We start from the raw sequence: 12,010 nt of genomic DNA on the forward strand, positions 1-12,010 counted from the left end.
AATCTATCGATCTTTTTTACCTCTGTTGCTACGCCCCTGCGTTATGTCCGTGTTCCTCCTTGTATCTTATTACTGCACTGCCGTGGCGAACGTACATTTTCGCTCGCTTTAGATACCTTTCAGTTAAACCAACCAAGCTTCCGTTTTCGTTTCAGGTCATTGCCATAAGCTTTTTTCTTGCATTCTACACGTTTCTTACTGTATGGTTTATACAATGCTACAATACTTTCACCGCGATCTATGTCTATAATTGGCCAAGCTTTATTGACCGGTTTCCAGCAATGACGTCAATGCTTCTTCTTGTGTAAATGCGTCACAATCTCGTAGCCCTTTCGACAATCGCAAACACAACGGGTGTGTTCGCTAGTGTTTCGTACTCAATAATTACTCACTATACGTAATAGTTGGTGAGTATATCGTGGAGGCGATGCCTAGGCGTTAGAAAACATATCAAGTTGCATAAAAACATAAGCTGGGATTCTTCCTTTACGCGTTTCTGTTATGGCCGGTATATTTCTGAGTATGATCAATCACTTCTTATCATAGCGATAGCACACAATGTGGGCATTTTGAATTCTTCATTTCGCTTGGGCTTTCACACCAGTTATGCATATGTATTGAAAATGATATCTACTGACAATGCTTGATGCTTATGTCAAAAGTTCCAAACGTGTACGGTATATATAACTGTCTATTATTTTCTTTAAATAATATTTATGTACTGTATATGTGTAAAACATAGGACAACAACCGTTTAAGAAATGAAACGCACTCAAATGCGTTCTCACACAGCCCGATGATATCTAAACGAACACACGGTGATCAATAACAAGAAAATCGAAGAAGTTTTCTTGTGCAGAGTGTTACGTGCGTTTTACCATAACGGTGCTCACCCGTTACCTTGATTTAGAAAAAATAATATAACATACTTAGTCTTTGGGTTGAACGGATTGAAGCTGCTGAAAAACGGGTATTTTTTCATTGGTGGTCGAGGCGACCAAACCCGAATAGAAGAAAGTCGGATGATTCTTGGAATGAACTGAAAGTAAACAATTCTTAAGAGCTTGATTGATCTGAGTGATTTGTGACGTCTCTCCTTCGTCTGCCCATTTTGATGGGTGGCTGCCCGGTGGGAAGATGAGAGTCAGGAGGAGCAAAAAGCATCCGAAGCATGTAGCTATCCCTCCGCCCATTTTTAGTGTATCCAGCACGTTGTTGTGCTCCATAGCCTGGCGGTCGAGGATGTTAAAGGATGAAATAGACGGTTCGCTATTGCTCGAATGGGCTGACATCCACATCTTCACATCATTGTCTTCCATTTGACTAACGAGGGCTGAGTGACGAGGAAGAAGGAAACCCAGCAAGAGACATGTCACACCAAGCAGAACAATCAACGATCCAACGCTGAATGACCACGCAAAGCAGCGGCGGTGAACGTGCCAACATTCAACTTCACTTTTACTATTCCCGGCCCCTGCAGACAGGATTGCAAAGTAGTCGTCTTCATCCTCCTTCAGGAAAAACAGAAAAATAACATTAATGAAAGAAATCCGAAATAAATGGTAGGCAAATTGCTACCTTACCGGTTCGATTATGCGCACAATTTTGGCGTCAGTATCGCCATCTGTGATGCCGTAGAAGTTGTTCAGGTAGTGTTTCACACCGAAGAATGGAGCACATCCCACGGCTTCCGCCTCCAAAATTTTCTTCGTTCCGTCCAGTGACTGCTTGGTACTCTGGCCACCCTTTGTACTCGCTTGTTTTATGTAACAGTCTTTTTTGACGTTTGCTACTGGTTGCCGAGACGTAGCGGCGGCTGCGGTTACGTTTTCTGAATTTCCGGGCTGCTCTTCCGTTGTTTCCGCTGTATCAGTCTCAGCCTCGGTTTCCGCCAGACACTCCATCGCGAACGGCCAAACTCGAATGGGACGTTCAATATGGCGTCGAGTTTGCTGTTGCTGAAGAAACAGTGAAACCGTCGGAGGCTGATGTTCGCTTATAGAGATAGACGACGTCATTGCTGCTGGTTGGCGCCGGCGCAAGCTATCCCGGCAAATGCACGTAGGTGGCACACATCACCCTTTACTGGAAGGTTTTCTTTTTTTTCCCCGTATGGATTGAGCCTTTCTGTCCGCTCTTCCACCTGTACTGCGTCGCACTTAGGTTTAACTAGATCCTACACAAGTTTGGGTACTATCTTGTGGGATTTAGACAAAGTTTTTAATTTCTTGGCAAGAGAGGATAAAGTGCCGTTTCTACGAACACGGTGCGGACCGTTCTCCGGATCGTCACACTTGCATTTGTATGTAAAACAACATTTACAGCTTATAGGAGGACACGGCTTGGAAACGAAGAGTATGCGAACCAAGGCAGGACCGTGGACTATTTATGTGTTCGCAGCAAAATGGAAAAAAGCGTTGGATCAAATGACGCAGGCGCTCAAAGAAGAAATTAAGAAAAAAGCAATAGAGTCTAAGCTATGAGAATATTAATCAAATGAGCTCGAGAATGTGAATAGGAACAGAACAAAATTTCAGTCCTTCACAAAAGATCAAAATTGCTTGAAATTCTGAGCTTAATGCGCAGAGTAAATGAGAATCGGTCATCGAGATTGCATACAAGAGATGGGTAAACTTTAAATAAGGTCATATAAGCCGAACATTTTCATTAGACAGATGCTGGAAACAAATACTGATTTACATTGCACAAGAGGACGGAGGCGTCCCTCTGATTCCGCGGCAATCACTTCTGTCTATTTACTAATACTGACTTTATAGATACGACAGAATGAGATAAAATTATAGAATCAGTCGAAAACTTAAAGTGAATCATAGTTAATATACTGTCATGGAAGGCCTTAACTGCATCCAACTCAAATTCTTTCCCCCTTTGTTCCCTGCTTTACGAATCCGCCTGCGTAGTCTTCGATAAAAGAATTCCAAAGTTTTGTTATGCCATGTACGTTATATAAAAAAAACGGTTAAGCGAATATTACGGGAAGCAGTTGATTGGATCTAAAACCCACAATGAACGTCACGAAGGCCACATTCCTATCAGTAATCACGCGAATGCGTTTTATATGGCTTACGAGGTTATTGGCATGCCTATACTGTACTAGACATTTTCCCGGCCTTCATTCCTAATGGACAAAAAAAAAGAATGATGCTGCAGGTTATTATAATTGAAAATGCTTATTTGGTAATAACATTGTTATGCATTTGATATAAAAAGAAGAAATGGGAATCATGATTAACGTATTGATATTGGAGCATTCTTTGTGTAGAAGCCTATGTCTGTGGGGTGGATCTGAAATTGAACCCAATCAAGCCCTATACTAAACTTTAAGGAAGTCAATAATAATACAAATTCGCCATGTATTCAGTGAAGCTATCGATATTGTGTGTTATCGTAGTCAAGCAGTCAGTCGTAGTCCATTGCTTCATAACGTTGCATGACTGATAACCTTTAGACTCTTCTTTACAGAAGCTTACCATTCCAATTAAGAAGAATTCCCAAGATACCCAATAATGTTCGACGCTTAATCAATAAGTTTTAGTGGGCGTTCACTACTAATGCGTTAATTATAAAAGTTTTTGGAGGTGAAGAGTTTAACATAGAAATCCACACTAGTAGCACTCTATCATTTACATGACTATCATATATGATATATGATGTAAGAAAAACAAATGAAAAACTGAGCTAGTTACCTTTCAGTATCTCCTGCCTGAAGCTGTTGAGAAGTCTTCCTTTTTCGCCATCAGAACAGGCACTTGTATACTGTTTTCTTCTACATAATAGCACTCGAACATACGAACGACTGTGCTCATACTGATTAACTTGCAATTTCAAAGTCAGATCAAGGACATTCACTAACAAATGTGAAATGAAAATCGACCTGAAATGCAATCATAGAACAGCTATAACTTTTCACTACAAGTTTCACCATTTTAAAGTCCATTAACCTTGAGGTTGTTATATTACACTTACGTTACAACCAGATGAAGAATAATCGACACAAACTCGCAATACTTGCACAGGAAAATTAAGTCTGACAGACGCAGACGCACACACACACACAGCTGTAAGCTATTACAGTTGACACTGCACCTGAAAGGTATTCCGTATAGTGTAGGAAAGTGTCAGATGCTTGCGAAAACAAAAGAATGCGCACAAGCGATTTACGTCACGGAACTTTTACCCATGTATGTTTTAGTAAGAGAAAAGAATGTGTGCGACACTACCAATCTTCCGCCAGCTGGTTGCCATATGAATTTGTAATTTATTGACAAGAGCTTTCGCAACTGATTTGATCAATAAAGACATACGAGAAGAAACAAGAAAATTTTTATTGAAAACTGAAATCACTGTAGCTAATACGTAAAAGAATAAATCAAAACGAGAAATGATGCCAGAAATTTCATAGTTCTTTATCCTCCCGTTTTTAGTAATCTATTTTTTTTTTTTTTTCTCGAGTTTTTTTTTTAAGAAAAATGCAGACCCTTCAAGGTCCGTAACTTGGGGCGCTATTAAAGTGCAACTGATCGATCGAAATGCACTCCAATCCATCTTGTATGTGAATTGCTGCAAATGTGTGTTGTTGGTAAAAGGTCTATCTCATTGTTTCACGATTGTGGGTTAGATTTATACTAAAGCTCAGCCGGCTTAAAAATCTCTAGCCCCAAAGTGCTGTATGCTAAAAGAGATGGAGTGCTGTGATCAACAGACTCCAGTGGGCGTACTCGAGATAACATCGATTGTCCCAGTTTAAGTTAGGGAACAGATCGAAGAAAAACATCGAAGAAAAACAATAATGCTAATGGTAGTAGACGATGAAATGTTTCCTTTAAATGGTAAAACATGAAATAGAAAAATGTCAACAACACGTTATCTAGAAAACCTGCGAAATTATGAATTCGCGACTTTAGTTTGAACATTTAGTGTAACACGAGTTTAACACCTGATGTTCTCTCATATCTGACCAATGAAATCCTGAAAAAGATTTAATTACATCAAACAGTCATCCATTGATAAGCATGAACGAAGCTAAACAAGCTCAGGTGGGAACACACGTCTTTCCGCACGCTCGTCTTCGGACACTAAAGGCAACTAGCTTAATAAAAGTTAAAGAGATTCTCTTTTAACTTAAAGGACTACGGTTTGATGAATTGTTACATGGCTATAAAAATGTTTGACTACGAATACGGGAAGAGGGCTTGCTCTAATTCTGAAACGCAAACCGAGCGCAGCGCAAAATAAGTACGATGAATTCTAAAATGGTAACAAAACTGGCTCCCAGATAGAGGCTCATGTTGCTGCCTACGTCACCTGGTTCAACAGAGAAAGAGGCACACATGAGGAAAACTAGAAGAGTGCAATAAAACAAATTGTATGCACAACAAACAGACATACTCAACCACTTGACAAGACGCTGAGGATGATTCTTGATGACAGTGTAGCTGAAAGACGGATAGAAGAAATGGATGGCGCTGTGAACAACATGATCACCATGTTTCTGTCCTTCGAAAAACTCATCTTGATCGCCCAAGTAAAGTTGCGACGGGGTTGAATACAAGTGGTAATCATTGACAATGCAATCTATTGGACAACCTGAATTGCAGAGGGACATGAGAAATAATGACTGGCATTTGTAGCTGTTACAAAGTTCTGCGAAAAAACTAAAGCTTACCGGCAGACTGTTTCTTGATTTTCTGTGCAAGGTTCAATGAATAGGCCCCTATCATAATATCAGGATCGCAGCACGGAGTAACGTTTACTAGCAAATCAGTTGGTAAGGTCACGTCGGTGGCAATAAACTTTGCGTGTCTCCTATCATAGTTACCGTGTTGATGAGTTTTACGAAAACGGAAAATGGTGCAGTTAAATTTCCTTTCCAGCACAACTCGAGCAGAGGCGAAGATGCAATTTCGTTCGCTGTAAACGTCATAGTTGGGTACTAAGTGCGAGTGACTAGTCGCTCCAGATGGCACGCAAGAATATGGTGATAAGATGCCCGTCTGCAATTCCGAATTGTCTGTCTAAATTCGGAATAAAATGCAAGCGCAGTATGAAACATCGTAAGGATTCTGGTAGGAACGGCAAGTAATAATACCCTTGTGAAAGAGATGGAAACACCTGCCCATTTGCCTGCAAAAAAATGATTTAAAACATTTTTTTGAATCCGATGACGTCAGTATTGTTCGTGTTATTGAACACACCTGGTGCCATGTAATGTCCAGCGGCTGAAACGATGGGATTTACGGCCGTAATCGGATCAGACACGGCATAAAGCAAGCCACGTCGTGATGCAACATTGCTAGTTACAATGGTCGAGTCAAACTCTGGCGCGAAAGAAATAGGTATTGTTATGAAAGTTATCCCGACATTGTGTATAGAGATATACTAGCACGTCTGGCATTCAAGACGTAGGTTAACTTTACCGAATCGATCGTGAGTATTTGTCTTGAGGTAAACAGTCAGGCCATAAATCTGCGACGCAAATATCTCTTCGAGAGGTTGCTGTTTTGCCGTGGAGACGCACATCGTAGCCAAATCTGTAACGTAGGTTAGATTGCCGAATATTTTCTGACAGCACTGAATGCTGTTGTAAGAAGTGACATCGTGGGTACAGCCAACGATGATATTTTCGCATCTAACATTTCAAATAATTGTCTTCGTCTGAACACACCGTCAACAACAAGTTAAATAAAAACAAAAATTGTACTTAAGGGTTGCTCTTTCGTAAACGTCGTGGATAGTTCTGTTCTCCATCAGTACGTTGTAAAATTTTTCTAATTCCTGACGTCTTTTCATGTCTTTCCGCAGCGAACGCGATGCCAACATCGGTGAAAGTGTTAACGCCAGATAGCTGCCCATGGTTTTATTGAAGCCCATTGCTGTCAAACATTAAAAAATCGCTTTAAAAAACTTGCAAGAAATTAAAGGCTTTAAGAAATGATTGAACTTACATTCGAGTGCAGAACGGCTGAAGAGTGACGTGTCGCAGATGTGAATATCTGGCAGGTACATCGTGTTGTTGTACTGCACGATGAACTCTCTTTGCAATCCTCGGACTACCAGTGATTCGTAGCTGATGATAAAAACGGAGATTAACAATCCAGCGACTAATAAAAGGACAACGATGGCCCAAAATACTCTCAGCTGCCAGTGTTCGTTCGTATCGACCATCCGTGCGAAACCGTGTCCGGTTGTTGTGCGTACAAACTTCCTCCAGATTTCAAACGGTGATGGATCTTTGCCTTCTTCAACTTTCTCCACTGATGGAGTTCTATACCAAGACCAACCTTTCTTGGAATTCTTGCCAGAATTCAACACGAGCTTTGGCATGTTAGTAATCTTAACCAGGTCCGTCAACTCACCGCTATCGCTAAGAGAAGCTTCTTCTGCTTTACAACCCAGCCGATTGCTGAAACCTTGGAGATTTTTGCCAACGCCCATTGAATCTATTTCATCCGAGCAATCGGGACACATGAAATACTTGTACGTTTCGTGATTCAAAGATAAGATTCGTTAGTGCAGTAGCGGAGACGAATTAGCTGAGAGGCAAATGGAAGGCTAACTCGGAAACGACTAAAACATGAACTCGCACCGGGCAGGAAACGTCCCAGAAAAGAGGATCATCCATGTTAACCTATTTCGTGTTTGGCGACTGTGCGAAACTTGGAAATTTATCGTTAGGGTAACAAAACTATCGTTCAAACAAGTTAAAAAGCTTTTAGCGAAATAAGAAAAATTCTAGAATTATTTATCAGAGGCTACAGCGTTCATTTCTTTAAAGGAACATACTACGATGTCGTTTTGTCACGCGGCTTTTTTCATCTAAGTTGACTGCTAGCGATAAAACCATAAAATGGTGTTGTTTTTATGTAACACCCAACGGCCAGGACGTCGTACTAAGTGTATGATTTATTAGTGTTTTCTTCGGCTTTTGTCGAAAGTACAAGCTGTTCCGAAGATGCCATTTTAAAAGCTTATAAGTTTTTATACTTACGATACCTATTCCGGAAACCGTGCTGCCCGCTCGTCCCGTCTTTGTTTTCCAATTCGTGCTGACGTAAGCGTTATATTGGGGTCACGTACCCCGACTCAAATCGATCGTGGAAGTGTTGTGATACAGCCCGTGCAGGAACATTCTGAGTCTTGTTTGCGAACACCCAACAAAAGATGGAGAATATTAGAAACTATGGCGTACTGTACACAAATTCTCCAAAATTATCATCAAGTGTAAATACAGATATTACTGACATTAGTAAAATTAAATGCGAAAGATTGGATTGAATTGTCGTCTATAACTTACGTGATTTAGAACCTGCACTACACTGTAAAGTCTGCTGACAATAAGACGATGAATGCGGAATGATCCTTTTAAGTAATATTGCACAATAATAAGAACTCTCTGATGAAACAGGCTATTAAAGCTGACTAGTTTACGGTATTTCACTGTTGCTATCCTGTAGTTGAATGGGACTTCCTACGCACTACCCTTCCTAAATGATCGCCCATCCTCCACGCTTACTTGTGTTTAATGAAGTTTAGGGTAATGGTACAGAAAATTCGAAAACCACGGCCGTTTTTTTCTTTTTTTTTCCTGGGGGCAAAATAATAGTTGTCTGTCGTTTCATTTTCTCAGACAGGAACAGGGTTATTTGCATTTTTTTTTTCATTCCGTTCCACTGCATTTAGAATTTGACGCAAGAGGGTATTTAAGTTATCCATTTCAAAATTCCTTCGTGATGCGTGTGATGCGTAAACGTAGCCATTGATTATCGAATACTAGCCCCTCCCAGACAAACCTGTGTCATAAAAGGACGATTAGTAATTTTGTTTGATAGAACTCTAAATTTTTATCTTCAACGTATATTCCTTTATTGTGAAATGGAACTTCGAATTTCAAAAATGGGTTTTCCTTTGTCCTATCTTAAAATAAAAACGAAAAAGTTAGGTTAGTTTTCGCTAACCCAACTCTTCATGAGTTTGTATTTCCGATATGCATGTGACGTGCAATGTCCCACTACGTGAGTGCTAGCCATTACGACAGGCCGAATGCCGGTTGCAGGGTTCCGTAATAGCGTAGTCAGAGGTAGTGGAACGTCACTAAAGCGTAGCATAGGACGCGCCAGAGGGAAACTCTACTCATGGGAACCGTGATGGTCTCGTGAGATGTGAACGGCGGACCCACACCTGAATCACGAGATGATCACCACGGCTCCAACAGAGGGAGGCACATGCAAGTGCTTTATACTTGATTTTTTGCACGAAAACTGCGTTGGTAAGAAACTGCGGGAGTCCCGGAGCATTACGCGTTTTTTCTTTCAAAAAATGTATTTCACAAGAAATTATCTAATGAACTTTATTTTATCTTTTCTGCTGATTCAGAATATATGCTTGTTTTGTAAATTGAGCAATAATGCCTTTTTGTTTTTTTACGAAAACGGATGGTTACTATCTCAAATGTATTGTTTTCTCTATGACACTTTCTCGTGACTTCGTGAATATTTGAAAATCAATGACTAGGTTAACGCATCAAACGCATCACGTACGAATGTTAGAATAAATAACTTAAATACCCTCTTTGCACCAAATTCTAAATGTAGGGAAACGGAATGAAACAAAAAATGCAAATAACTGTGGTCCTATCTGAGAAAATGAAACGACAGAAAACTATTCTTTTGTCCCTAGGAGAAATTGAATGGAATGGCCGGAAGAAATAGAAAAAAAGTTTAGGTTTTATGCCGCTTGGAACTTCATCGCCAAGGAGATTGCAATCAGTCAACTTCTGTCATATGCACCCTTTCTACTGGAACTGCCTGTCAGTGCGATAAGATTGGTAGGTAACTCTGTACAGAGATATTTTTCCCATGAGATGCAGTGACACGTAAAATATTCTTAATAAGCTGCGCTGAACGAAAAATCACTGTTGCCAACGGCAAAGTCAAAAGCGGGTCCAGTAGCGGTCACGGTTGATGTAATGGCATTACAATCATGTCCAATGCTATGAATAATGTCATTATAGTTCCGGTGGACAGATTCCGCACAATTTTAGGTGTCTCGTTCATTGACAAAAGAATCGATTGAAACAAGCTACAAATAACGTGTAGGCTATATTACACAGTAAGAATAAATGTAACATGTAATCATTATTCGTTTCGGGTACGAGTTTGACAATACAAAAATGTCTATTTAAAATTCTGGAGTGTAATGTAGGACAGGATTTTTAAACTTGAAGCCCACAAATATAAATACAATAAGACTGCTGCTTCTGATGCCAGACAGCAGAAGCAGGGAGAGGAAAAAGAAGTACGAAACTCTATTTCAGCGGCCTACCATGTTTCTCGATAAGTTTTCTCGAGACGTTAACTTGTCGCCGACGTCAGGTACAAGAAAGAGTACAAAAAATGTTGACTAGAAACATCCAAAATATAGAAATGGATAGGGTTAGAAGACAACAATTAGAATCCACAATTTCTGAGGGCCTCGTTGAGCTGATGGATATTCGGCTGATCCTCCTCGTCGATCCATTTCAACGGATGATTTCCAGGAGGTAAAATAAAAGCCATCAGGAGCAACAAGGAACCAAAACAAACGGCCATCCCGCCACTTACTTTCATCGTGTCCAGCACGTTGTTGTGCTCGACAGCCTTGCGGTCGAGGATCTTCTCTTCGCCTTCGTTTAAATGAGGCAAGGTCTCCTTTTTAAGATCGTGTTCCGCGTGATTAACAAGCGCTGAATGTCGTGGAAGTAGAAAACCCAATGCGAGACATGTCACGCCAAGTAAAACAATCAGCGATCCGATTCCGAAAGACCAGGCAAAGCACTGACGGTGAATATGCCAGCATTCGATTTCGCTCTTCCTCTGCGAGGCTCCTTTTGCCAGGCTCTCAAAATAGTCTTCTTCTTTCTCCATTTTACAAATATAGAATCAAACGTAACGATTGATTGAAACAAGTATCACGAAAAATTTCGACTTACAGGTTCAATAACGCGCACAAGTTTAGCGCTGGCATCGCTATCATCAATGCTGTACAAGGTATTCAAATAGTTCTTCAACGGAGACATTTCCGCTGATTCCAAATTCACGACTGTCTTCGTCCCGCGGGAAGATTCGTTCCGGCTGCTAGCACTTGCTTGTTTCGTGCCTCCATTTGAATTCTGGGTTCGATGATGTTGCGTAACAGCTATGCTGACGTTTTTGGGACTTCCAAGATGACCGCGTGTTGTCTCTATCGTGCGTGATTGGCTCTTCGTTTCTACAAGACAGTTCATCTTGAACGCTCAAACTACAATGAGATGTTCAACATGGCTGCTATCGTTGAGGGAACAACGTCATCGTCGGAGGCTGGTGTTTTTCACGGCCACATTCCAGCAGCTGTTGGTGAGAATATCAGCGCCGGCGCAACTTATCCAGCTAGCCTATCACGTTGTTCCTTTCATCGTCCGGCGAAAACAAATCGATAAAGGAATCACTGCTGAACTTCGAGAAGATAACATTTACAGTAAAGATCCTGCAGGGCCTTGCTCAATCCTTAATCATCGAGGCACGTAAGCATTAAAAAAAAAAAAAAATTTTGCCTAACGAAGTGTCGGTGGATGTACCGGAAGAGATTTTAAACTATTTCTAAACTCTCATTGTCGTTTCCAAAATCGTTTCATCAATGTAAGATTGGTAATCTAACTTAAACTAAATATCGATTAATTTCTAGGAAAATTTTTTTTACATTACCAAATACAGAAGAAGGCATCCGCCGTGTTACGGGATTCGTGAAACATCTGACGCCTGCTAACGACGGCTTTTCAATCCGGTATCCATTTCACGCCTGTTTGCACATCAACGACTCCTTCTGTCTATTTTTCCTCGCACGTAATAGATCGGCACGCTTTGCCTTAAGAAAACCTTCACTTTTGATCTTTCGTTTTCTTTTTCTTTCCCAGAAAATTCACATTCATCGTTCGTGACGGTGCGATTTCAGTCATTAAAAACATGTCACTTTTGAT

The 12,010-nt window shown here is 40.6% G+C and overlaps 3 protein-coding genes across 3 annotated transcripts; all 3 read right to left on the minus strand.

Moving 5' to 3' along the window:
- Window positions 1-912: 912 nt before the first annotated feature.
- On the minus strand, window positions 913-2,355 carry LOC130699947 (uncharacterized). The gene is made up of 2 exons (XM_057522006.2): window positions 1,584-2,355; window positions 913-1,511 (listed from the first exon to the last, which is right to left on the minus strand). Exons 1-2 carry the CDS (start codon window positions 2,016-2,018, stop codon window positions 930-932), a joined length of 1,017 nt encoding a protein of 338 aa, XP_057377989.1. The 5' UTR covers window positions 2,019-2,355; the 3' UTR covers window positions 913-929.
- A 2,810-nt stretch (window positions 2,356-5,165) lies between these two features.
- On the minus strand, window positions 5,166-7,660 carry LOC130701722 (uncharacterized). Its single transcript, XM_057523649.2, has 9 exons — window positions 6,966-7,660; window positions 6,722-6,893; window positions 6,438-6,649; window positions 6,216-6,338; window positions 6,110-6,144; window positions 5,840-6,035; window positions 5,687-5,773; window positions 5,410-5,607; window positions 5,166-5,325 (listed from the first exon to the last, which is right to left on the minus strand). The coding sequence occupies exons 1-9, from the start codon at window positions 7,486-7,488 to the stop codon at window positions 5,219-5,221; spliced, it is 1,653 nt and encodes a 550-aa protein (XP_057379632.1). The 5' UTR covers window positions 7,489-7,660; the 3' UTR covers window positions 5,166-5,218.
- Window positions 7,661-10,121: 2,461 nt separating this feature from the next.
- LOC130700113 (uncharacterized) lies at window positions 10,122-11,547 on the minus strand. Its single transcript, XM_057522126.2, has 2 exons — window positions 10,988-11,547; window positions 10,122-10,916 (listed from the first exon to the last, which is right to left on the minus strand). Exons 1-2 carry the CDS (start codon window positions 11,279-11,281, stop codon window positions 10,467-10,469), a joined length of 744 nt encoding a protein of 247 aa, XP_057378109.1. The 5' UTR covers window positions 11,282-11,547; the 3' UTR covers window positions 10,122-10,466.
- Window positions 11,548-12,010: the final 463 nt, after the last annotated feature.

This window comes from Daphnia carinata, chromosome 10 (assembly GCF_022539665.2).
Source record: "Daphnia carinata strain CSIRO-1 chromosome 10, CSIRO_AGI_Dcar_HiC_V3, whole genome shotgun sequence".
NCBI classification, from domain to species: Eukaryota; Metazoa; Arthropoda; class Branchiopoda; order Diplostraca; family Daphniidae; genus Daphnia; species Daphnia carinata.

Excerpts from the sequence above, each read along its gene's own strand:
- LOC130700113 (XM_057522126.2), bottom strand. The coding sequence starts at position 11,281 with ATGAACTGTCTTGTAGAAACGAAGAGCCAATCACGCACGATAGAGACA. Across the intron at positions 10,917-10,987 it reads TTGTGCGCGTTATTGAACCT|AAAGAAGAAGACTATTTTGA; the intron begins GTAAGTCGAAAT and ends TGTAAAATGGAG.
- LOC130701722 (XM_057523649.2), bottom strand. The coding sequence starts at position 7,488 with ATGTGTCCCGATTGCTCGGATGAAATAGATTCAATGGGCGTTGGCAAA. Across the intron at positions 6,894-6,965 it reads CAGCCGTTCTGCACTCGAAT|CAATGGGCTTCAATAAAACC; the intron begins GTAAGTTCAATC and ends AATGTTTGACAG. Across the intron at positions 5,608-5,686 it reads AATCAAGAAACAGTCTGCCG|GTTGTCCAATAGATTGCATT; the intron begins GTAAGCTTTAGT and ends TCTGCAATTCAG.
- LOC130699947 (XM_057522006.2), bottom strand. The coding sequence starts at position 2,018 with ATGACGTCGTCTATCTCTATAAGCGAACATCAGCCTCCGACGGTTTCA. Across the intron at positions 1,512-1,583 it reads TTGTGCGCATAATCGAACCG|GAGGATGAAGACGACTACTT; the intron begins GTAAGGTAGCAA and ends TTTTTCCTGAAG.